We start from the raw sequence: 26,729 nt of genomic DNA, 5'->3' as shown, positions 1-26,729 counted from the left end.
AAACACATTTGCAAAATAGTACAAACATAGAACGCTAAAACAAATTAATACACCACACTTAGCCCTTCCCAAGACCCACAAAAATGTTCATACCCCCCAGGAAGGCCCATTGTCTCGGGGATAGGTTCTTTAACCGACAACGCCAGCAAGTTCGTTGACGCATTTTTGATGCCTCCAGTCCTACATTAGAGATACCACCGATCTGTTGCAGCACCTCGAGGGAATCCAGATCCCTCCGAACGCCCTGCTCGTGGCAGTTGATATTGAGGCGCTCTACTCCAGTATCCCCCACGAGCAGGGCGTACGGATGGCTGGCTCCTTTCTCTTTGAGCAGGATACCACCACATGGCCTCTCAATCTCTTTGTGCTTACATTATTACAATTTATCTTAACTAAAAATTACTTTGTCTTTAACAACCAATTGTTTCTACAAATACAAGGAGTGGCCATGGGGACATCTTGCGCTCCAGCTTACGCAAATCTCTATCTAGGTGGTTGGGAGAGGCTGGTCCACTCGGACGATAGATACACAGAATTTCTAGATGGCATCTTACTATGGTATCGTTTCATAAACGATTTATTCCTACTATGGACGGGACCTAAAGAGAAACTTCTGAATTTCCTCCATGAGTTGGATAATAACGATCTTAATCTTAAGTTCACCTTCAAAATTGACTCCGATCAGATTTCATTCTTAGATCTTAATATCACTAAACAAGACGGCACCCTTGGCACGGATTTATACCGTAAACCTACGGCTGATAACACCCTACTGTATGCTACTAGCGCCCATCCCAGTTCTCTAGTGCGTAGCATACCCTACGCACAATATCTGCGTTTACATAGCAATTGTATGCTGGACAGCGATTTCAGAATTCAGGCCAAGGCGTTACGTGAACGTCTTCTACTGCGAGGATATTCTTCCACTAACCTTAGAAAGGCATTCAATAGAGCCTTGTCACAATCCCGCAACTCTTTATTATTTAATCGAAAAAACCTCCCTCTTCCAACGACCCCGTGAGGTTCATCACCACATATTCAGCACATCATAACGTACTCCAAAATATCCAATCTAATAATTGGCATCACCTGACCGAACATCATATCCTAGGTAAATATGTTCGCTCCACTCCTGAAGTGGTGTTCCGCAGGGCATGTTCTCTGTGGGACCAACCTACTTCCAGTCATTACACTTCTGAAAAATCTCCTAGGATCGGACCTAAGGGTACATTTAGATGTAGTGATTGCCCCCGCTGTCCCTGGGTTTGTGAGGGGAAATGATTCATTTTACCAAACGGAGAAGTTTTCACCCCACAAACTTTTGCGGATTGCGGTACCAGAGGTGTGGTTTATTTGATGTTATGCATTTGTAGAGCTTTTTACGTTGGAAAGACCATTCGAGAACTAAGACAGAGGATTGGTGACCACCTCTACTACTCCGAGAATGGTAAATTGACGACAGTTGGTAGGCACATTGGACTTTACCATAGATTTGACAATTCTGTCATACAATTCATAGTCCTTGAGGTGGTGCAACCCAATCCTAGGAGAGGTGATTGGGATCGTACAGTCCTTCAGAGGGAAACCTTATGGATAGAACAGCTGAATGCCACCTGTCCCCCCGGCCTCAACGAAACGATATCCTACAAATCATTTTTATGATCTCGTGGTCTACTCCCCTTCCCTGGTTCCTCTCCCCTCCCCTTTTCCCCCTCCCCTTCTCTTCCTCCTTCTCCCTTCTCCCTTCCTGCATTTCCATCATTCCATCCCCTTCCCCCCCTCTCCCCCCGCTTTTTTTTTCTGCCCCTCTTCCCCTCCCTTCTCTCCTTCCCCCCTTCCTCTCCCCCTCCTTCCTTCCTCTCTTTCCTTCTCCTCTTCCTTCCCCCTTGCTCCCTTGTTTTCCTCCCCCCTTCCCCCTCCCTCCCCCCTTTCCCTCTCTCCCCTCCCCTATCTTTCCTCCCCCAGCCTTCGTCCCCCCCTTTTTTCCCCTGCCCCCATTTTCACACCATTATTATTTCATGTCCAGGTATCCTCTTTTGGGCGTTTCATCCAGGTTAATGATCCACATGTATGCTAGGATTGGTGACATTCTGATGTTTCCTTTACCCCCAGAAATTCATATACTACGAATTTATTTAGCATTTTGTTATGTTTATTTCAATCTATGTTGTACATCTTTGCTGTACAGAAGACTCGCTCCCCTTTTTCTCCCCCCTTCCCCTTCCCTTTCCCCTTCCCTCTCAGCGGCTTTGGTATGGTGTGATATCCCTTGTCTTCTCTCCCCCCGGCGGACATGTGTTTACCCTGGCAGGTCCAATAGCCTGCTTGCACTGCACAGTCTTGGATCGCTCAGATCCTTGTGACATCAGCGTGCGCTTGCGCAGTAGCACGATCCCCGTGCACCTGCGCAGTGCAGGTAAACAGACCCGGTTGTGTCAGACGCCACCAACGGTGGCATGCGTTTGACTTCCGGGTTGGGGAGCTCTTCTAGCGGCCCCATTCGGGACCGCTCGTTGAGCCTTAACAGACGCTTCTGCTGGGCTGCCTTATGTGATCTTTCTTCCTCTCAAGGTCGGTTGCCCAATGGCTGTGGACTCCTTCACCCTCTGTCATCTCTACACCTTGCTCTATCCTTTTACTCTGCATGTTATCTTGGGTTGGTTACTCTACTGGGATGAGCCTTATCATCCCGCACACTCTCTCCTTGTCCTTCTAATTGCAATTGATCTCCTTCTTTCTTTTGCTGTTTCTCTTTCTGGTGTTCACTGATTCTGGTCATAATTTGGGGTCTATTCCTTTTCTTTTATTTTCTGCTCCCTGTTCCAATTTCTTTCTTCTATTCTTCTGCTCCACTCACCTCTGCTGTCCGCTGACCTTCAGAGGTTTTACATCATACCCTTTTCTATATTACAGATCTGGTGGTTACCTGGGAGTCCCATTTATGGTACATGGGTTTGCTTCTCTGCATCCCCAAATTTGATTGTCCAATTTTTTTTCCTTGGAACCAATCTCAATCACCTACCAATACTATACTTGATATTTGAGCTAGGCAGCCCATGCAGTATCATTGACTAGCCAACGTGTTGGTGAGTGCCCACTGGCTTACACAATTATTTTAATGTTGTACATCTTCACTACCCGATGTCCAGGTTGGTTTGGGATATTTCCTCACCTTTTTCCCCCCTTATTTCCTTTCCTCTTCCACCCTCCCCTTCCTTCCCACCTTCCCTCACCTTCCCTTCCCCCTTCCTTCTTTTCCCTTCCCCCCTTGGCTCCCCCCTCCCCCCTTCCCGCCCCAATTTCCATCTTCCCTACCCGTCTTTCCCTCTTCCTCCCCTTGGCCCGCCTTCCCTCCCCCTTCCTCCCTTCTTTTCCCCCCTTCCCCCCTCTTTTCCCCCCTTTTTCCTCCTTCCTACCCCTCTTCCCTTCCCTCTTTCCCCTTCCCCACCTCCCTGTCCTTTACCACTCCCCCTCCCCCCTTTCCCCCATCCCTTCCTTTCCCCTCCCTTCCTTCCCCTCGTTTCCCCTCCTGCCTCCCCTCCTCCTTCAATCCCCCTCCTTTCCGTCCCTCTGTCACCTTCCCTCCTTCTTCCCTTCCCCCTTCCTTTTTTCCCCATCACATCACCTTCCCTGCCTTGACATCCATTCATTACACCTGGGTGAGCACTTCCCCAACTTTTTACTTTATAAGTTGTAATTCCCTTACATGTACTATTTATTTAACCAGAAATTGTCCATAATCTCCCGTGTCCGCCGTGGGGGGATTTGTGTGGGGTCTTACTATCCCTTTCAATCCGTTCGAGTTGGTGAGCCAGTCTTCTATTTTGTTACTAACTTTGTATGGTGTTTATTACTTCTGTTTGCTGTTTTTGTTCATTTTTGTCTAAATTAAGGTTTATTGTTTTAGATCTATCCCTCCTGAAGAAGCGGTCTTAACCGCAAAACCAGTTGAGGAACCATCTTAGATTCCCCTCTCCACAATAAATCTTATGGTTATACACGTTTATGCTTGTGCTAAGTGTGGTGTATTAATTTGTTTTAGCATTCTATGTTTGTACTATTTTGCAAATGTGTTTTGTAATTATTAAAGTTTATACGTTTTTTATATAATTTCCCTAAATTGCTTGTTACTAACGGGTGCCGAGATAGTCCCAACTCATAGGTGTGCACGTGTGGCTAGGCAAGTGGCAGCAACTGCCTCCACACCTCCACCACTATAATTTTTAGTCGTTCCAACCGGGATGATGGCACTGATTACTGAATTGTATCATTACTGATTTAATTGAGGCTATACTCACCCTCTATACAGTGGTTTTATAGTTGCTGCCCTAAGCAACAAACCTATTAACTGATATATTTATAGCAGTGATTCTCAAACTGTGTGCCGTGTGAGATTTGCAGATGTGCCGTGGGAGTTTTGAAAAATATTTAAAATTGCCAGTGTTTTGTAAACTTGCACATATCGAAAAATGAAATAGTAAATCAATGTCGCAAAAGTTAAAAAAGTAACATATATAAAAACGCAATCTCTGCCAGTCTGTCATTCATTGGTTCCTTTCATAATGTGAGACTTATGCGAGATCTCAGGGGGGAACTCAATCGCTCTAATTATATTATAATAATAGAGACTGTTTAATTTGTTTGTTCCATTCATCTTTTGAGCCTCGCTTCAATCTGATTTGCTCTTGAAAGCAGGCACATCCTTCACATTAAATGTAAAATTAAATATATATGTTCTTCACCACAAAAGGTGTTAAATCTTTTCATGTATCCTGTGAAAATTTGTAGATCTTTTTGGTCTGCTGCAAGACAAATAGTTTGAGAAACACTGATTTACAGCAACATAGGACTCAATGTAGATCATTTAAGTGACTGATCAACATTTGCTTAGTAAAGTAACTACATTGGTACAAGCTAAAATGTGTATACTGTATTTTTGTAGTGTTTCACAAAACTCAATTTTCCTTCTGCAGAAGTTGGAAGAAAAAAAACAAGGGAGGCGAAAAGATATGTCATTTTAATCATCAATTGTAATTTGTCCCCAGTGTGAAGCAGCATCTAAATGAAACAACTGATTATCCTATCATAGTACTCCAACTAACAGTTATAGATTGCAAGATCCTTACAAAGAATGCATACTGTCAGTATTATTACCCCCCAAAATATGGACATTTTAGGTTATTAATCAGTTACCTTACCTTTTACTTGTCAAAGATGTTTCTGAAAGGGAAGCAAGGTAAGACTATTCTTGCACAATGTCTATGAAGACGACTTTGACTGGCCATAAAGGATATGCAGGACGTTTCTGAATTGTATTATAATCGGGTATTACCTATCTACCTTACCTTAGAATTGTGTTACCTGAGATGAGGTAATCACCTGCTTCAAATAAAGAATGTCTCTACACTCTCCAAAAACATATATTTGCCAGAAGGCATTGCTGTTGACCAAGCAAAATATGTATTCCGAGTGGAAGATATCAATGTTCTCCAAATGTTGTAATGTGTTTACAGGAAAGGCTTAACTACTAAGCAAATAAAGACCTGATTTAAAGGGCTAATGTGCTAGGCTAAATCTAGAGGCTGCGATTGTGGACTTAGAAAATGTTGATCCTAGAAGCAGCCAAGCACTTACCATTTTATGAGTAACTGAACCAGAAAAAGCATGCACTCAGGGAACTCTGCATACTTTTTCTATGTCAGTGGCTCAATAGGTATTGAAAGCACTAGTTCAGCATAACCACCAGACCACTATCATTTTTAGATGAACAAGACAGCAATGGTAGCCTTAATATTACCCTTAGTACAGGTTTTTTTTTTTTTTTGAGCAAACAAAAAATAAAAATTATAAGACTCATCAACACAAGAATACTTGCAGTAAAATGAAGATAGAAGTAGACATCAAGGCAGAGGCACCACTTGGCGTGCACAAAGGCTCATCCTATTAATAACAGGCAAAGTTGCAAGCAGAAGAAAAAAAAACAATAAAAGACACACAAGATGAGATGTCATGCAGTTGGCAAGCAGTTACATGAGCTCACATGATTCACCTAGAATTAAGATTCACAATCTACATTTAAGATGGCTTTAAGATTCTAAACCACTGCTGATGAGCATATTTAGCTAATGAGTAAAACAACAGTTACTTTCACACAATTATGATAAGTAACATAAATAGCAAATTTGAATGAGGTATAAGTAAAAAACAGAAACTAACTGTCCCCATCTACTGGTGAACAAGTTAAAAATGAAACTGCTAAATAAAGGGATTTTCATTCCTTTTTCCTGATCCCATAGCAACCTTGAGGGCTATTATTGCTATAGCTGAACCCTTGGTTCAAGAAAACCCTTTGTTCTGCTTCCTAATTTTATTGACACATTCATATATTTTTTCCAAACATATAAATGAATTTTAAAATGAATTACTACATGAAAAAAGACTGCTGAATATGACATCCTTAGTACTTATATGGATGATAAAACAGGAGATTTATTCTTCTAGACTATGACCATAAAAATAAAGTTGAAGCTGCAGAAACAGAAAGAAGATTAAGAAGCTAAAAAGTCTGGTATTTTTCCACCATATTTTCAAACATTGTGTGAAAGTAGCTTGCGACAGAGCTGAGATAATGCGGCCATGAATTTTAATTTAATTATAAAAGACAGTTAAAGGTAGCAGAGTGGTGCAAGACACATGCAGTGTAAGTTCACCAAAATACATGGATATATTTAATGCATTGTTGATGTTAACAATCTTTCCATAGCATGCCATAAAGGAAATGTGAACAGAATAAAAGTAATACTTTTTAAATGGCTATAAAGACTGCCACCATGATTTTTTTTTTATTTGAAATAAGTTTAGCACCGATTAAACAATCAATAGAAGCTGCAAATGATGCACTTACTGAAAACTTACTAAAATATTCCTCTAATTTAAACTCCTGTTCAACAATAAGACCTACCAATTCGTCTTGGTCAAAGCAAACATCGGGGCCTTTTCTGTATCTTGGATTCTGAGCAAGCAGGCATGGATCAGGGCCATTAGCTGTAGTTAATAATTGAGGAAATTAAATATAGAAAATTGTTCAATATAAATTCACCATTGGAAATATAACAGTAAGTGAAGTTTAAAAGGCTATTGCCATGGGGGGGTGGAGTCAGCAGCTGAGGGGGACAGCTGCATAGAAGTGGTACTCTGCACTCTCTTTACCTGTTGTAGCAAACAGCAGGGGTGCCATCCGCTACACAGTAGTGATCTAACCCCCATAACATCAGCAATCACCGTTGGGATGTCCAGCATGAAGAAGGTGTGAGGGGGGCATGAAGCTCCCCTCCAATCCAGCATTCTAGCCCAGATGGCAGCAACAGCTTCCCAGCATCACCGACTAGCTGCTCATCAGTAGATGGGGACACTTAGAGGATGCACACCGCTTTCTGGGCCTGAAGAATTGTCTCCAAAACACCTTCTCTCATAAGCAGCCCAGCAAAAAACAGACAGGGGGTCATTTACTATAGAGCTCCGGTGCTAATTACCGCGAATTAACGCTAATAGCGCTAGTTAGCGCTAATTCGCGGTAATTAGCGCTAAAACGGTATTCACTATAGCGCTGGTGAGAAAATACTCCCAAAATCGAATTTACTATAGTTCCCTGAAACCAGATAGCGCCCAAACCCTTACTCTGCTAAAACCTAGAGAATTGCACATGGAAATAATGTTTAGAGCATGATATAATTGCCTAAATGGTCCTGAAATATGCGGTGTGTTATTTAAAGATAATCTGCTTTTAAACTTTGTGAAAAAGTGATTTCTACACTGAAATATTTTTAAAAGTCTGAGAAGTGAAAAATTCCCCATTTTGGACAACTAGGTGCCAACACAACTGAGCATGCTCAGACCTGAAAATAACTCTCATTTTAACTCAAGTGTCTTTTTTAGCCGGCGCTGTAGTAAATACCAAAATGAGAGCTAATTAGAGAGCATTTTTTTTTTTTTTAATGAAAATCTGCTCTATTTTAGTCCAAATGAAGTTTCAGCCATTGATTCTAATGGAACAATTCTAACTTTCACCAAAAAAAACCTTTTAATGTTGAGATGAAATGTATCTTTCTGTGAGATAAATTTTCCTTTGCAACATTGTTGCTTCTACTTAAAATATTTTGATTTTAAGAATGCTAGAATGTGGAATGTTTTTGGTAAAATATATTTTTCTCTGTCACTTTCGCTTGTTACTCTCAATCCCACAACAATCTTTACCCCAAACTCACACAGGTGTCTTTATAATTCACAAACAATACCATTGCTGATGCAAATTTGAAATGAATCACAATTTTTTGTGCTTTTTATTATTTCCAAATACTCATAATTTGAGCCCAAAAAATGTGATATGTTTACCAACATCAGAAATCAGATGTAGTTCCCAAAAAATTGAGGGTAATATTCTACTCTCACCCACTAAAAAACACAGCATTTATGTGTTTTTATGTGTATTTATGTGTAGTTATGTGTAGGAGGTTCTCACACATGGCAGCTCCGTGGCTTAGAGGTTAGAACTTCTGCTTATTATCCCTGAGTGTCTGGGTTCAAATCCCAAACATGTTGCTTCATGTAGAGAAGTTGTCTCATCTCCCAGTTCATATAACGATGTCTAAATGTAGTATTTATGTGTAGGAGGGTTCCACCACCATTGTAAGTCTTTTCCAGATACACTATTTAGCCAAAAGCAGCCCAGTCTTAGTCCATAATTTGATTTGGCCCACCCTTTGCAACTAGAACAGCTTATGGGAAGGCTGTCCACAAGGTTTAGTGTGCTTATGGGAATGTTTGATCATTCTTCCAGAAGTGCATTTGTGAGGCCAGGCACTGATGTTGGATGAGAAGTCCTGGCGCGCAGTCTCTACTCTAATTCAGCCAAAGGGTGTTCTATCCAGTTGAAGCCAGGACTCTGTGCAAGCCAGTCAAGTTTCTCCACCACAAACTTGTTCATCCATGTCTTTATGGACCTTGCTTTGTGCACTGGTGTGCAGTCATGTTGGAACAGGAAGGGGCTTTCCCCAAACTGTTCCCACAAAGTTGGGAGCATGAAATTGTCCAAAATGTCTTGGTATGCTGACGCCTTAAGAGTTCCCTTAACTGGAATGAAGAGGCCAAGCCCAACCCCTGAAAAACAACCCCACATCATAATCCCCCCTCCACCAAATCATTTGGACTAGTGCACAAAGCAAGGTCCATAAAGACACGGATGAGTGAGTTTGGGGTGGAGGAACTTGACTGGCCTGGACAGAGTCCTGACCTCAACACAACAGAACACCTTGGGGATAAATTAGAGAGGAGACTGTAGGTCAGGCCTTCTCATCCAACATCAGTGCCTGACCTCACAAATGCACTTGGAAGAATGGTCAAACATTCCCATAGACACACTACTAAACCTTGTGGACAAGAAGAGTTGAAGCTGTTATAGCTGCAAAGGGTGGGCCAAATGAGTTTTGAACCCAATACTAATACTGGGATGCCATTACAGTTCATGTGCATTTAAAGACAGGCATCCCAATACTTAGTCCCATATATTGTATATTGCTTGTGACTTTGAGCATGGCTATGGACTTAGGGCTGGTTCACACCACAGAGATGCAGAAAACATGTGTGGGGCTGCGTTTATATGTTCTCCCTGTGTGGGTTTCTCACCGCAATCCAAAGAAATGTTGGCATCTTATTTGTCTCCTGTCGAAATAGGTTCTAATGTAAGAAAGTTAATTTTGGACTTTAGATTGGAAGCTCATTGCAGCCAGGGACTGATGTTAATGTTTATTAGCACTAATCATGCCCAGGGACTTGGACATTTCAAATTTTAGGATATACACTGCACGGGTACATATGCTTAGAAGACTGTTGCTTTGTTTATGTGGATGCAAATGGACTTTGATCTTTGTCCTGTAGTTGGAGATTTGATGCACATAGCCAAGAGCTAACACAGTTGCGAATACTATTATGTGTTCCTGCTCATCAGGTGCAATCACTTTAGACATACATGAAGAGACAGATTGAAAGATACTGGTGGGCGTGTACTTCTATTGGGTGTGTCAGTGTGCTAACAATACAACCTCTCTTATATAAAGGCCTGCAGTAGGGGGGTTCGTTTGGCCTGAGAAGGTCAGGTTTTTTTTGCTGTGATTTGTGGGTGAGAAGGAATGATATTGGGAGATTTTATTAATTATTTCAATCAAAAGTGGGTTTATGTGGCCATGCTATCAATGTTGTGCGTGTATTATTCCTGTCTGATCATGCAAACATTGTTTGGAAGCATCTGCCGACCTACTCTTTTTGATCTTGTTTAATTGTGTAAACCGAAATGCAGCTTCCAGCACCAATGTATGTATGTGTGGATTGTGGGCTGGTGGTGGGTGTTTTGAATAAGTCTTTTGTAATATTATGTTGGAATGCTTTGTAAGAATGACTGTTAAGTATGTTTCTATAATCTTGCAGATAAAAATGTGATGTGTTGCCCGTTATACACTGAAATTAAAGCTGTGTCCACTTTAAGGTTTTGTCAAATTTTAGATTGTAAGCTCCTATGAGCAGGACCCTTAAAATCCCATTTCTAAATGTAGCACCATATATCCTGTCCAAATTTTTTTTGAAGCTAGTAAATGAGTGTAAATTGTTTTTGTTTTTCTGCTGGTAAAATAAAAGTACATTATTGAACTTTGTTGTGGTGTTTTTTTTTCTTCTACTTTTCTTTCTCTTTAGTTTTTGTGGGTGGTGGTTTTGGGAAAGTGCAATATCTCTTATATTTTATTTCAATATGTATTTGTGCACCACAAAACTTATCTCTTTGCCCTGGTTCACATTGATGCTACTTTGAAATCGCGCTACTTTACTTGAAGTAGCACGATTTCAAAGTAGCAAGGTCAGCGTGATTTCAGGTGTGACTTGATAGACATCCGTGTGGCTTCATACACAAATGTCTATTGAAGTCGCACCTGAAATCGGCAAAAGTAGTGCAGGAACTACTTTAGCAAATTGGTGCGGCACCACAAAAAAAATGTTGCATTGATTGGAATAGTGCCATTGCTGCCAATAGCCATGCAATTTGATCTCTCAAATCGCATGACAAATCACTCCAATGTAAACCTAGGCTTCTGTACACTTGCAAGTAAATGATAAAGGTGGAATCTTTATAACAGCTGTGGAGAATTGCAGGTAATGAATTCAGCTGGTGGATAGGCAGTGTTGTATGTGTAAGCTTTAGTTCACATTGGTGCAATTTGACCTGTCAAAGCGGTGACAATTGCACTGTTTTAATTGGTGTGACTTTTGGGGTGCAATTTGTATTGATATCAGTGCAGAAACCTGCACAGATGTCCCCCTGCAGTCGGGACTGACATGCGGGAATGAAAGTGTGTGATTTCAGCTGAACAATTTCCTCCCTCTGTCAGTGTGAACCAGGGCTCAAACTGGGCCTTTTGTTTTTGTCATTCACCTGCTGCTAACCCAGGGACACCATTTCTTATCGAACGCCTTTAAATATCATAAGTAGAAATACAAATTTGCATATCTGCAAATAAACAAGAATAATAAAATTCTAATAGTGGTTGCGATCAAATATTCGCAGCAGCGATCAAAAGAGTGTGGTTTCGCCTTCTGACCCAGAAATAAGTCATTGTAATCTCCCGGAAGTTCCTGTGCTGGTCAGGATCTCCATCTAGGTGGACATGGCGAGGTCCCTCTTTAGCAAAGAGGAGGTGCTGCTCATAAGGGTATGATATGTACTTGTGCTTAATTTGGGGGTGGATGTGGTAGTTAGATTTGGTGTGGGTGGGGTTCATTGATTTGTTTGGCATCCCCACACATTTGCTTCTGGCCCATGTGCACACATCACTCCCTGCATTTGTTTTGCTGATGTAAATGCAAGTCTAAATCAGAGCTCCTTTCTATTAAAATATATATGACTTGTTTCACAGTTGGGCGACTTTGGACCTCCGAGTTGCTTGACAAGTTGTACCCCATGATTCTCAATAATAACTAGGGATGGGCCGAACATCCCCCCTGTTTGGTTCGCAGCAGAACATGCGAACAGACAAAAAAAAGTCTACCGTTAAAGTCTATGGGACACGAACATGAATAATCAAAAGTGCTAATTTTAAAGGTTAATATGCAAGTTATTGTCATAAAAAGTGTTTGGAGACCCGGGCCCTGCCCCAGGGGAAATGTATCAATGCAGAAAAGTTTTAAAAATGGCAGTTTTTTCGGGCGCAGTGATTTTAATAATGCTTAAAGTGAAACAATAAAAGTGTAATATTCCTTTAAATTTCCTACCTGGGGGGTGTCTATAGTATGCCTGTAAAGGGGCTCATGTTTCCCGTGTTTAGAACAGTCTGACAGCAAAATGACATTTCAAAGGAAAAAAAAAGTCATTTAAAACTACTCGCGGCTATTAATGAATTGCCGGTCCGACAATACACATAAAAGTTCATTGATAAAAATGGCATGGGAATTCAACACAGGGAAACCCCAAACCAAAATGTAAAAAAAAATGGCGTGGGGGGTCCCCCTAAATTCCATACCAAGCCCTTCAGGTCTCAGGTTTCACTCAAAGCATTATTAACCACTTGACCACTGGGCACTTAAACCCCCTTCCTAACCAGACCAATTTTCAGCTTTTGGTGCTCTCACACTTTGAATGACAATTACTCAGTCATACAACACTTTATCCATATGAAATTTTTGTCCTTTTTTTCACACAAATAGAGCTTTCTTTTGGTGGTATTTAATCACTGTTGGGTTTTTTATTTTTTGCGCTATAAAAGAAAAAAGACTGAAAATTTGGTAAAAAAATGAATTTTTCTTTGTTTCTGTTATAAAATTTAGCAAATTAGTAATTTTTCTTCGTAAATTTTGGCCAAAATTTATACTGCTACATATCTTTGGTAAAAATAAGTACAACTTGGTGTATATTATTTGATCTTTGTGAATGTTAGAGAGTCCAAAAGCTATGGTGCCAATATCTGAAAATTGATCACACCTGAATTACTGACGACCTATCTATATTCTTGAGACCCTAACATGCCAGAAATGTACAAATACCCCCCAAATTACCCCTTTTTGGAAAGAAGACATTCCAAGGTATTTAGAAAGATGCATGGTGAGTTTTTTGAAATTGTCATCTTTTCCCACAATTCTTTGCAAAATCAAGATTTTTTTTTATTTTTTTTTCACAAAATTGTCCTATTAGAAGGTTATTTCTCACACACAGCATATGCATACAACAAATTACACCCCAACACACATTCTGCTATTACTCCCGAGTATGGTGATACCACATGTGTGAGACTTTTACACAGCGTGGCCACATACAGAGGCCCATCATGCAGGGAGCACCTTCAGGCGTTCTGGAGCACCCAGGCCAATTCTTATATTTCTCTCCTACATGTAAAAATAATAATTTATTTGCTAGAAAATTACATAGAACCCCAAAACATTATATATGTTTTTTTAGCAAAGACCCTAGAGAATACAATGGCGGTTATTGCAACTTTTTATCTCGCACGGTATTTGCGCAGAAATTTTTCGAACACTTTTTTTGGGAAAAAAAACAGTTTTGTGCTTTAAAAAAAACAAAACAGTAAAGTTAGCCCAATGTTTTTGCATAATGTGAAAGATGAAGTTACGCCGAGTAAATAGATACCTAACACGTCACCCTTCAAAATTGCACACTCTCGTGGAATGGTGCCAAACGTGGCTACTTAAAAATCTCCATAGGTGATGCTTTAAAATTTTTTACTGGTTACATGTTTTGAGTTATAGAGGAGGTCTAGGGCCAAAATTATTGCTCTCGCTCCAACGTTCGCAGTGATACCTCACATATGTGGTTTGAACACTGTTTTCATATGTGGGCGGGACTTACGTATGTGTTCGCTTCTGCATGCGAGCACACGGACATGGGTGCTTTAAAAAATTTATTTTTTATTTTTTGTTTATTTTACTTTATTTATTTTAGTTTGACACTTTTTCCCCCCAAAAAAATTTTTGATCACTTTTATTTTTATTACAAGGAATGTAAACATCCTTGTAATAGGAATATGGCATGACAGGTCCTCTTTACAGTGAGATATGGGGGTCAATAAGACCCCACATCTCACCTCTAGGCTGGGAAGCCTGAAATAAAAAAAAAACAAAAAAACGATCTTGGCTTCGATCGTAGCGGTGAGTCGGTAGAAGCACCGGAGGGTGGCGGGAAGGGGGGGTCCCCTCTCGCCTCCCATAAGAACGATCAAGCAGTGGAACAGCTGCTGTGATCATTCTTATGGTGTAGGTAATCGCCGGCTGAAAAAGCTGATATCTGAATGATGCCTGTAGCTGCAGGCATCATTCAGATATCCCCGCTCAAAGTCAAGGACGTCATATGACTGTGGGCGGGAACTGGTTAAAAATTGCAGAGTATTGCGGAGTAGTGCAGGGTATATTGCAGGGTATATTGCTGGGTATATTGCAGAGTATTGCTGGGCATATTGCAGAGTAGTGCCGGGTATATTGCAGAGTAGTGTCGGGTATATTGCAGAGTAGTGCCGGGTATAATGCAGAGTATTGCGGGGTATTATGCAGAGTATTGCGGGGTATTATGCAGAGTATTGCGGGGTATTATGCAGAGTATTGCCAGGTATTATGCAGAGTATTGCGGGGTATTATGCAGAGTATTGCGGGGTATTATGCAGAGTATTGCAGGGCATTATGCAGAGTATTGCGGGGGATTATGCAGAGTATTGCGGGGTATTATGCAGAGTATTGCGGGGCATTATGCAGAGTATTGCGGGGCATTATGCAGAGTATTGCAGGGTATTATGCAGAGTATTGCAGGGCATTATGCAGAGTATTGCAGGGCATTATGCAGAGTATTGCAGGGTATTATGCAGAGTATTGCAGGGCATTATGCAGAGTATTGCAGGGTATTATGCAGAGTATTGCAGGGTATTATGCAGAGTATTGCAGGGTACCATGCAGAGTATTGCAGGGTACCATGCAGAGTATTGCAGGGTATTATGCAGAGTATTGCAGGGCAATATGCAGAGTATTGCAGGGCATTATGCAGAGAATTGCTGGGCATTATGCAGAGTATTGCTGGGCATTATGCAGAGTATTGCAGGGCATATTGCAGGGATGGCTGAGCATGGAGGGAGGGATGGATGTGACTACAATTGTCACTGAGCACCACTGTGGGCACTACACATGCAGCCCACAGTGGTGCTGCCATCCGATCCCTCCCCTCTCCCCTCGCACTGTACCGATCGGTACAGAGAGGGGAGGGAGGAACCGGCGTCATGAGATGACGCCAGTCTGTTGACATGTGATCGCTCCGTCATTTGACGGAGCGATCACATGGTAAACGGCCGCGATCAGCCGTGATCCGTGATGCGCCGGGTCACGGAAGTTCTCGGGGGCGCGCGAGAGCAGTATTCTGAGAGGACGTCCATGGACGTCCACCCAGAACTAGCCGACCACGCTGCAGCCGTCTTTCGGCTATGGCCCGGTCGGCAAGTGGTTAAAATAACTGCTCCCGAAAAAAACGGCCATTTACAAAAATTTTTTGCCATTGATACATGTCCCCTGGGGCAGGACCCCGGTCTCCAAACACTTTTTATGGCAAAGAACTTGCATATAAGCCCTCAGTGAGAACTTTGGATTTTGCAGGTTCGAGCCCCATTGACTTCCACTATTCCAGCATATGTGATCTGACAGGCATTATTACTGCAATGGCGCTGCTTTCCATTTGCATTAGCGCTGACTTTCTGAGAGTTGAAGTCTTTCTGGCCTTTTTTGAGAGTTATTTTTTGGTACTGCAGGAGAATTTTTTGGCGCTATAGTAAATGACCCCCACAGTCTCTGAAACAACCAGCACACATGCAGAGGTAAGTGCTCCTGGTTTAACCCTTGATGACACAAGAGAATTACAGGTCTCTATTTTAGTATTTCCAACACTTATGCAGGCAGTCTTAGATACAACTGTAAAAGATATGCATGTCTCATTGAGAAGTTCTATTCACTCTGACATAAAGGCATTGATTCCCCAATTCATTGCAGATATACATGATGTGGGAGACAGAGTTAGTCACATGGAAAACAAAATGGGAGAATTCGCTAAGTTCCTGAAGGAGTGATGAATCATTGAAGCACATAATTTGTGACAAATCAGCCTCTCCACAAAAATGGCCCCTGAGTGGAACAGAGCAGGTCACTCCTCTGAGAGTACTGAATAATTTGTCTGAAATAATTATAAATACTTTAATGCCAACAATGCTCTGGTGAGTTCATTAGTGAATAGAACCTTGTCTCTAGACTTTTCCCCCATACACAGTTGCATTTTTTTACTGCCAAGACCTTCTCTTGGGAGATTTTGGATTTTTATCTATATTCTAGTGATAACGATTTTTCACTCAATAGTTACCTGTTGTGAAAGTTTGTTTGTTAAGTTTTTCTGGTTAAAGGTATCCATGGCATGCCAATCACATCATCATTAGCAAAAGGCAATCAAGAATACAAGAGGAGCCTTCAGGGACCTACCACTCCTATCAGTTGCATCCAACGCCACCATCTACTAGTCAACATGTGGTAATCAAGCTGTGCATATTCTCTACTTACAAGCCATAATTGTTTAAACAACATGCAATTTAAAATTAAATTACTGAATGTAAAGGGGCTTAATAGCTTGGATAATAGGTATTAATTTTGTAAAATTCTATTGCCTTTATCAAACAACAGTAATACAAAGGAATTTCAACATCATTAAAGTGTTACTAAACCCACAACAGTAAAATCAGTCTGTATATGCAGTAAAGCATGCTTGTTATACTCACTGTGGAACCTAAGGGGTTAATCCTCTGCATTGTGTAAAAAGGCTGTTTGATCCTGTCTCCTCTGATCTTCCCCTTCTTTTACTGTCCCCAATCCATCTGATGATAGTACAGCACCCTAGGAGGCACCCTGCACATGCTCAGTTTGTTAGTTTGGTGTGCATTGCTAGAGAGTTTTTCTTTTTTTTTTTGGGAGGGTGCATGTAATCAACACAGGGCCAATCAGCACTGTTCAGACAGAGGCTCAGGGGTCATGCAGCCTCATAGGACAGTCAGAGCAGAATGAAAACTACTCCTACAAGCTTTAACTAGTGCTCGGTCAGACACTGATAGAAGTCACACGACTGCTATACACTGCTGATGAGAAAAGGTATTTAGCAGTTTATATTTAGTAAAATAATTGCATTCCATGTTCTTTGTACTGTGGGACACCAGATATAGTGAATGCAGGGTCCTGGGTCTCGTAACACTTTAAGGCTACTTACATTTTTTTTAAGTTGACGGACATACAGCTAAATACACAAATGAAATACCTGTATTGGATCCATTTTGTTGCTAAAATAATTTGTAATTCTGTCTACCCAGTCCTGTGATTTTTACACCTTTGTCACACAGCACAGACCTGCCAGGCAGGGGGGAAAACATACATTTATCTGATGTATTTAAGTAATACTTACTGTACAAGTCTTTTCCCTCACCAACCTGTGACTGGACAATGAAAACAGAAGCAGCACACTTGTGAGCTCATTTTTCTGCTCCCTTTTCCTATTAAAATACTCCTTGCACTGCAGCATTCCTGACTGGCTCCTTTATGTTGCTTCTCCCTCCCTCTCTCTAAGCTCTGCTGTACAAGAACTGCACAAGGCCGATACTAAGTCAAATTCAGGTAAATACTCTGCTCATATTTAACAAAATACCTTTCAAGATTGCAGAGTTGCAATAATGCGTAGCTTTTATATCTCTTTGTTGTTCAACTGCCTATTGTTTAAAATATTTTCATTACTAATAATAAGACAACTATCCCTTTGGCAAAAAATATACTCCATTGTTGGTTTAGTTGTTCAAAAATGTGTATTTATAATTAAAGGATACAGCGTTGTTCTGCTTGTATTAGAGGTTGCTGATCACAAGCATCACATGTGCGATGACTGTCTACTATTATGAAAAGCAAATTGGTGTTGACAATCTTTTCAACATGGTAGATTCTGAAAGAAAGCATCAAAGGAAAATGTTACAATACAAAAAAAGTGTACAGAGCTTAGTCAAACTACTGTGCTCCAAGCCCATGAGAGATGCTGATTTCAAGTTTCAATATAGTGAAGGACATGGTATCTATCAATATAGTGAAGGACATGGTTCCAATGTGGCAATAACTTAAACATTACAAATGCATGGTCAGCTGTGATCAGATCTTATTACTACTGAAGGGTAAATTTGGTAAAACAGATATGGATTGCATAAGAAACAGTTTTCTTTTTCCAACCAAACAAGGTTTACCTTGTGCAGTTGACACAGTCTAAATATCCACTAAAAGATTTGTTGTCATTTTCAAAAAAATATTGGGTTTGTTCAGTGATACAGCTCTGCTTCGACATAATGGAAGAAAAGTCATCATCATCAAATTCAGCTGAAAGACAAGAATAAGTAATAAGTAAAGTAAGTAATAGTAGGAGATATGTAAAGTAATAACATTTAAGGACTTAGCCTGCATTTACAAGTTCTGTAATATTTGCAATTGTATTATCATGGCAGTATAGAATATGAAGTCATTTTAAAAACTATAGAGGACAAGTACAGGTATCCCTTCTAGGTCATAAGCTCTAAGGAGCAGGCCCCCTAATTCCTCCTGTATTGTATTGTAACTGTACCATTTGCCCTAATGTTGTAAAACTCTGTGCAAACTGTTGGCACTATATAAATCTTGTATAATAATATTAATAGGGTGGGAATATTCACAAGCATTGTTAGGCTTTATTGATGTTTTCTGATTAAGATTCTTTCTTACTTTCTGTACCTGTTTTGCTGAAATCTCTACAGTATTAAAAATGATCACTATCTGTATACCAACTAAAGAGAATTCACCTACTTTCTGTTTTGATTATCACTGTCAGCCAATCCTGAAGCAGCCAGACAGAGTTTCTAACTGTTTATTCAAAACAATAGATACAATTTTGCCTGAGCTCCACTTTAAAATGTGTAAAAGCTTTAATGTAATTTTGAAATCAGTAGAATATATATATATATATATATATATATATATATATATATATATATATATATATATATATATATATATATATATATATATATATATATACTGTGTAATATGACTCATGTAGACTCATTTCTATCTGCAGACTTCTTATAACAAGTTTGGCTGTGCTATTTCCTACATGTTGTTGCCTTTGGCTTGGTTGCATTCATCAGTAGTTTCCCTTAGGACACCTATTAAAGCCAAGCGATATTGTTACAAATTGCTTGAAGGATATTGTTCAATACTTTACCGATATGGAGCTTTGTAAGAACAAATGAGTTTCATCACATTTCAGTATGAACTTTTCAAAATTCCACTTAATAGCTTCTTTGATTTCCTGTAATGCTAAATTGCATTGCACTTTGTGTTTTATTGAAGTATAACAGTAAAAATGAAGTGCTATTTGAATTCATTAACTGTACAAATGAACAATATGGGGTTGATTTACTAAAGGCAAATAGCCTGTTCACATTGCAAAGGAATTTTCCTTTAGCTAAGTGAATGAGGTAAAGTTCTGTTGACTTCCATCATCCAATCATGTGCAGGCATTTTATTTTTATTGCTTTTAGAAAATCAACCCCTATGTGTTTGTAACAGAAGACAGAAATCTCAACTGCTATATAAATGCTTATAAAGAGATTTGATCACAATGAATATGAGTATTTATGACAATGAACACCGGGTTTTGGGTAACATGTCAAAATAATAATGAGAAATAAAGGAGCTGTTTTTTTAAATACATACAATGTGATTATTTATATTATAGGTAATGCTTTGCTACTTCACAAAGTCCAACTTTGGACTATTTTTTTTTATTTCAATGGAAGATTAAATAAAAAAGCAGCACCAACTGTAATACTCACCTTCTCTCCAGTGCTGCCCTCCACACTATATTTGTTTCATCACAAGATGCCCTTAGTCTTTTGGGTTGAACGATGCCGGGCATCATTCAAGTAAAAAAATGAGAACATACTGTGAGCAAAGGCATGAACTTCTTTTGGGGTTGGGGGTTCTAAAGTTCCCTGCACTCAAAGTGTAATAATACAGAGAGGGATCATTAGGTTAACACTGCTCTTTGCATCCTTGAGAATGCAAGGAGAAGACCAGAAGAGGAAGAGGACCCCAAGCATCACTTTACTGGCCTAAAGACTTCTGCAATAGGTAAGTATAAGAAGAAATCCCATAGTTCAACAGCCTCGAGGGGAGTGTCCTTTGAGAAGGGGAAAGCCCAGAGTTGGGTTTTAAAGGCCATTTTCACCTTTGTTTACCTTTTTTTTCTAAATTCCAGTTCCCCCTATGTACCAATATAGCATTAATGTACTTATTTTTCAAAAGTAAAACAGCTTTACATTAATTCTAAACAGGCTTACCTCACTTTCTTCATAGCTGTTTAACCACTTGCATACCGGGCCACTGTAAAATGACACCGGCAGGAACATTTCCTCCCTCCAGGTGGACGCCATATGATGTCCTCTGGTTCTCGCCGCTCCTGAGAGCCCCCGGGGGCCCCACAAATAAAGAGTACCTGTCACCAGCCCCAGAGTACCTGTCACAGCCCTTAAGAGTACCTGTAACCAGCCCCAGAGTACCTGTCACCAGCCCATCAGAGTACCCGAGTACCTATCTCCAGCTCATCAGAGTACCCCGAGTACCTGTTACCAGCCCATCAGAGTACCTGTCACCAGCCCATCAGAGTACCCGAGTACCTATCTCCAGCCCATCAGAGTACCCGAGTACCTTCACTAGCCCCTCAGAGTACCCGAGTACCTGTCACCAGCCTATCAGAGTACACAAGTACCTGTCACCATCTCACCCGAGTTCCTGTCACCAGCCCATCAGAGTACCCGAGTACCTATCTCCAGCTCATAAGAGTACCCCAAGTACCTGTCACCAGCCCATCAGAGTACCTGAGTTCCTGTCACCAGCCCATCAGAGTACCCGAGTACCTATCTCCAGCCCATCAGAGTACCCGAGTACCTGTCACCAGCCCATCAGAGTACCCAAGTACCTGTCACTAGCCCATCAGAGTACACGAGTACCTGTCACCAGAGTACCCAAGTACCTGTCACCAGCCCATCAGAGTACCCGAGTACCTATCTCCAGCCCATCAAAGTACCCAAGTACCTGTCACTAGCCCATCAGAGTACACAAGTACCTGTCACCAGAGTACCCAAGTACCTGTTACCAGCCCATCAGAGTACCCAGAGTACCGGTCACCAGCCCATCAGAGTACCCGAGTACCTGTCACCAGCTCATCAGAGTACCCGAGTACCTGTCACCAGCCCATCAGAGTACCCGAGTACCTGTCACCAGCCCATCAGAGTACCCGAGTAACTATTTCCAGCTCATCAGAGTACCCAGAGTACCTGTCACCAGTCCATCAGAGTACCTGAGTACCTGTCACCAGCTCATAAGAGTACCCGAGTACCTGTCACCAGCCCATGCCTCATAGAATATACGTTGCGGTGTTTGCTTTTCAAAATAGGGTGGGAGTTTCTGGGATTTTGTGGGAATTTCCATTGTCCTGATGCTCCAGGACCTTCAAACGTGTGACAGGTTATCAGGAAACTAAATGTGTAATTTATGCTCCTAGAACGCCTGATGGTGCTCCCTGCATGTTGGGCCTCTCTATGTGGCCTGGCTGTGTAAAAGTCTCATACATGTGGTATTGCCATACTCAGGACAAGTACCAGAATATATTTTGGGGGGTAATTTTTGCTATGTACATGCTATGTGTTAGAAAAATCTTATAAATTGACAACTTTGTGTAAAAAAAATAAGTTTTCATTTTCTCTCCGCGTTTTCCAAAAACCTTTGGAAAAAAATGACATGTTCAAAAGACTCATTATGCCTCATAGAATATACCTTGGGGTGTTTGCTTTCCAAAATGGGGTAATTTTGTGGGTAATTCCACTGTCCTGGTGCTCCAGGACCTTCAAAGGTAGGTGATCAGGAAATTATATGTGTATATGTGTACACAAGTACCTGTCACTGCGTTGCGTTAACTGACAATTGCGCGGTCGTGCGATGTGGCTCGCAAACAAAATTGAGGTCCTTATTTCCCCACAAATAGAGCTTTCTTTTGGTGGTATTTGATCACCTCTGCGGTTCTTATTTTTTGCGCTATAAACAAAAAAATAGCGACAATTTTGAAAAAAATCGCATTATTTTTTAATTTTTGCTATAATAAATATCCCCAAAAAATATATATAATTTTTTTTTCCCTCAGTATAGGCTGATACATATTCTTCTACATATTTTTGGTAAAAAAAAATCGCAATAAGCGTTTATTGAATGGTTTGCGCAAAAGTTATAGCGCCTACAAAATAGGGGATAGTTTTATGGCATTTTTATTAATAATTTTTTTTTTACTAGTAATGGAGGCGATCAGCGATTTTTATCGTGATGACATTATGATGGACAGATCAGACACTTTTGGTGTGATTTTGGGACCATTCACATTTATACAGCGATCAGTGCAATTAATAATGCATTGATTACTGTGTAAATGTGACTGGCAGTGAAGGGGTTAACCACTAGGTGGCGCTGTAGGGGTTAAGTGTATCCTAAGGAGTGATTCTAACTGTGTGTGAACGACACCGATCACCACTCCCAATTACAGGGAGCAGTGATCAGTGTCAGTGTCACTAGGCAGAAAGGGGAAATGCTTGTTTACAGCATTTCCCCATTCTTCCTCTCCAGGAGACGATCACGGGTATCCCCGCGGACATCGAGTCCGCGGAACCCGTGATCACACTCACGGAGGTCGCAGCAGGCACACGCACACCCACAAACCGCTTCTTAAAGGGCAATGTACAGGTACATTAATCTGCCTGTATGTGCCCTTCTGCCCACGTATATCGGCGTGAGTCAGGCGGCAACCGGTTAAATACCACACAGCTCTATTTGTGTGAAAAAATGATAAAAATGTTGTTTGGGTACAGTGTTGCTTGAATGAGTAATTGTCATTTAAAATGTGAGAGCGATGAAAGCTGAAAATTGGTCTGGGCAGGAAGGAGGTATAAGTGTCCTGTATTGAAGTGGTTAAACACACTGCTCGATTACTTCTGCCTTACTTCCTGGACAGACTTAAGGTCATGACAGGAGTTGAGCAGCTGATCTCATTAGTACACAACTTGCATAATCTAACCTCAGCTGGTCAACTTCTTCCTGTGTCATGAGCTAAAGTCTGTCCATGTATATTGGAACATAGGGGAGCTGGAATTTTAAAAATAAAAAAAGGGAACAAAGGTGAACTTAGCCTTTAAGCGTTCAAATATGCATCCTTTAAAAACTAAAAAATATTAACAATTTAGTAGATGAATATAAAATAATAATACACATAAAATATTCCAACATACCAGCCTCATTAAAGTGCGGTAAGGTAAGACTCCAGAATAACTGCTGTAATATAGACCTAAGGCATAAACCATTAATTAGTATTTCCACTTTTCACTTTTCAGTTAAGCATACAATTTTCAATCGTAACATTAACATGTGTTGCAGTATCAGTAGACACCAAGTAAAGAGTCTTTATATGTGCTCCCATAGAATGTACTGTACTCCGTATTACACATATAATATTTGGCAGGTGTTCCTCCTTAAAAAGCTGTATATGTTTCTCTGATAACAATAAGACCCCTTTCACACTGGGGCACTTTACAGGCGCTACATCGCTAAAAATAGCGCCTGCATAGCGCCTGTAAAGTGCCTCTCCTGTCTCTCCAGCGGTGCGCTTGCAGGACGTTAAAAAAACTCCTGCAAGCAGCATCTTTGGAGCAGTGAAGGAGTGGTGTATACACAGATGTAAACTGCTCCTGCCCATTGAACTGAAGGGGCACCGCTGCCGAACTGCCGGCAAAGCGCCACTACAGAGGCACTTTGCAGGTCGTTTAAACCCTTTTTGGCCACTAGTGGGGTTAAAACCACCCCGCTAGCGGACGAAAACCTCTGCAAAAATGTCGGTAAATTGCCGCTGAAAATAATGGCGCTTTAACTGCCAACGGCGCCGACGCCCCAGTGTGAAAGAGGCCTAAAGTTTATCATAGGATAAAGCTAAATGTACTTTTCTTGAATGAGAAGCATAGCAGATCAAAGTTCAAGGAGGGATTAATGAGCTGTCAGCTACATGGTGATTTAGTCAGAAGCCCTAAGTCACAAATCACAGTACAGCAGTAACAGCCCTTTGTGTGGTTTTAGAAATTAAGTGTAGTTTTGGAATCACATTTTTACTGTCCATTACAGATAAACTGCGAGTATCTGAACAAACCTTACTGTTGACTATTTCCTTACTCTGCTTTGAAGCTATTGATACAGGTCTTCTAATACACTTTCCTAAACTAAGTTATAAGATCTTCCTGATCAGTCTAAGGGGTTAATTTACTAAATGCACATAGACTGTGCACTCTACAAAATGCAGTTGCACCAGATCAGTGCTCCAGAACTTAGTAAATTAGGTAAAGATTCACAAAGAATACCCGATCACGTGCAAGGAATATTCAAAAAACAGCATTTTTGCTTGCACATGGATGATGGAAGTCAGCAGAGCTTCTGCTCATATACTAAGCTCTAGAGCAACTGCTCTTGTAGAGTGCAACTGAACTTTGCAAAGTGCACAGTTTATTTGCCTTTAGTAAATCAATCCCATTGTGTTATTATAAGAGACTGAATGTCCTGACATTCCTTTATTCTTAGTACTTTTTTGAAAGTACCTCACCATACATGAAAATTCTACTGCAGTGGATGCATGAATCTTTTCATCAGGCTCTGTATAAAAATTTGCGATACGCTGTGAACCAATCGCATTAACCTGAAATTAGGTTTTTGTAGCAATCTGTACACAAATGTTGTACACAATGCTCACAGGATGCCACAAGTATATGAAGAGACCTTTGAACTTTTAAAAACGTAGAAAACCAAAGTGGCCAAAAATTAACAAAATTAATCAGCTTTCAGGTCTTTTCTGCAAATATACATATATTTCCATGAAATTCTACTCAAGGTCATGTTTGGTTATTTGATTTAGACCCAAAAGTTTTTAAAAAAGAACTGATCGTGCATACAGTAATCTGATTTTTAGAAATAATTCTGGTGTTGCTGATATAAGCAGAGAAAAAGAGAACAAATTTTCTGTTGACCGCTTATATCGCACAATAGTGTCTTTTCATATATGGACATATTTATACTCCCAGATAATAAAACATCAGTGAACCTGTGCTTTGCCCATGTAGGAGAAAGCAACAGGCCAAGTTTAATGCCCCCTTACCCATCACTACACAGTTATATTTCCTTTGCTCCTTTATAATGCAAAAAAGTGAATTTTGACTTATCTGCAAATTCCTTATCTTGAGTACAGTACAGGATATGAGTTGTAGTCATAGGCAATGCAGGCTATCTTCAGGTGATTAGACACCGGCAAAGTACCATGCCAGGGCTGTCTCTAGTGCATGCCCATAAAACCCCACCCACGTCATGGGACTCCAGTAATTTGGCAAGCAAAAAAGAGTGACCATAGGAACAGAGGGTAGGGCCCCATGTCCTGCACAATACTCCAACATAAGGAATTTACAGGTAAGTCACAATTCCCTGTATCTTAATCCTACAGTACAGGACACAGGGCCATAATCATAGACCATGGGATTTAGCCACTTCCTGACCAGGCCATTTTTTGCGATACGGCACTGCGTCACTTTAACTAACAATTGCACGGTCGTGTGATGCTTTACCCAAAAAAAATTGATGTCCTTTTATTCCTACAAACAGAGGTTTCTTTTGGTGAAAAGTTGATATATAAAGAGTTTAAAATGTCTTCAGAGAAGGGTGCTGGTACTTAAAGTGCTGTGTTGCATCAAACACTGGTGACAAAGGTGACTACCGGGTGATTTTTATCTTCAGTGTGCTTGCACCTAAAAATGCAATGGCTCCTTACCCCACTGCTGTAAGGTAAACAGCATTAAAAATAACCATTCACAAGCGGTATCTCTGGATGTATGTCCTCATTAGTTCCAAACTATCAACAGCCCAGTAGTGGTAACCTGTGTGCTTTGCTTTCTACAGCCACACACTTGCCTCTCAGAGCAGTGTGTCAGGCAAACCGGGAGGAAAGGAGAGGCAGGAAGCTCCAATAGTGAAGTATATCAAGCTGGCATAATTATTAAAAGTAAAAGTGTACTGCGGTACTCACATAAAAACAGTGTGAACAGGACAAAACAAAATGAGCGCTGAGCTCGTACTCAAAACGTCACTTCTGATGTCCGTATGTTCCTACACGTGTCGTCACCATCACGTGACTTCATGATGAAGTCATGCAAGCACACTGAAGATAAAAATCACCCAGTCACCTTTGTCACCACTGTTTGATGTGACACAGCACTTTAATGACCAGCACCCTTCTCTGAAGACTTTTTAAACTCTTTATGTATCAACTTTCATATTTACCCATATTTTTATCCAATTTTTGCACTTGAACTTATACTTTATTACGTGGATTTTATGGACTCTTTGATTGTATAGCAGATTTCTTAAGTTATTACAGTTTATTTCTGTCATTTGGAATCTTTAATATTTGTTATACCCACCTGCATGTTTATGATTCTGTATAGTTAGCACTTTATTGATCACATTAGCACTTTAAA

The 26,729-nt window shown here is 40.6% G+C and overlaps 1 protein-coding gene across 5 annotated transcripts in view; it reads right to left on the bottom strand.

The window, feature by feature from the left end:
• The window catches only part of CACNA2D1 (calcium voltage-gated channel auxiliary subunit alpha2delta 1), a 936,653-nt gene that overhangs the window by 15,096 nt on the left and 894,828 nt on the right, over positions 1-26,729 (bottom strand). For all 5 annotated transcript variants that reach the window (XM_073619561.1, XM_073619559.1, XM_073619560.1 and 2 more), the window contains 4 exons: positions 23,457-23,512; positions 18,339-18,468; positions 17,934-18,046; positions 6,962-7,044 (listed from right to left, as the gene is read on the bottom strand). In XM_073619561.1, the coding sequence (XP_073475662.1) occupies positions 6,962-7,044; positions 17,934-18,046; positions 18,339-18,468; positions 23,457-23,512 (382 nt within the window). The remainder of the gene's footprint in view (positions 1-6,961; positions 7,045-17,933; positions 18,047-18,338; positions 18,469-23,456; positions 23,513-26,729) is intronic.

This window comes from Aquarana catesbeiana, linkage group LG03 (assembly GCF_042186555.1).
Source record: "Aquarana catesbeiana isolate 2022-GZ linkage group LG03, ASM4218655v1, whole genome shotgun sequence".
NCBI classification, from domain to species: domain Eukaryota; kingdom Metazoa; phylum Chordata; class Amphibia; order Anura; family Ranidae; genus Aquarana; species Aquarana catesbeiana.
This window is presented reverse-complemented; position numbering and strand designations above follow the sequence as displayed.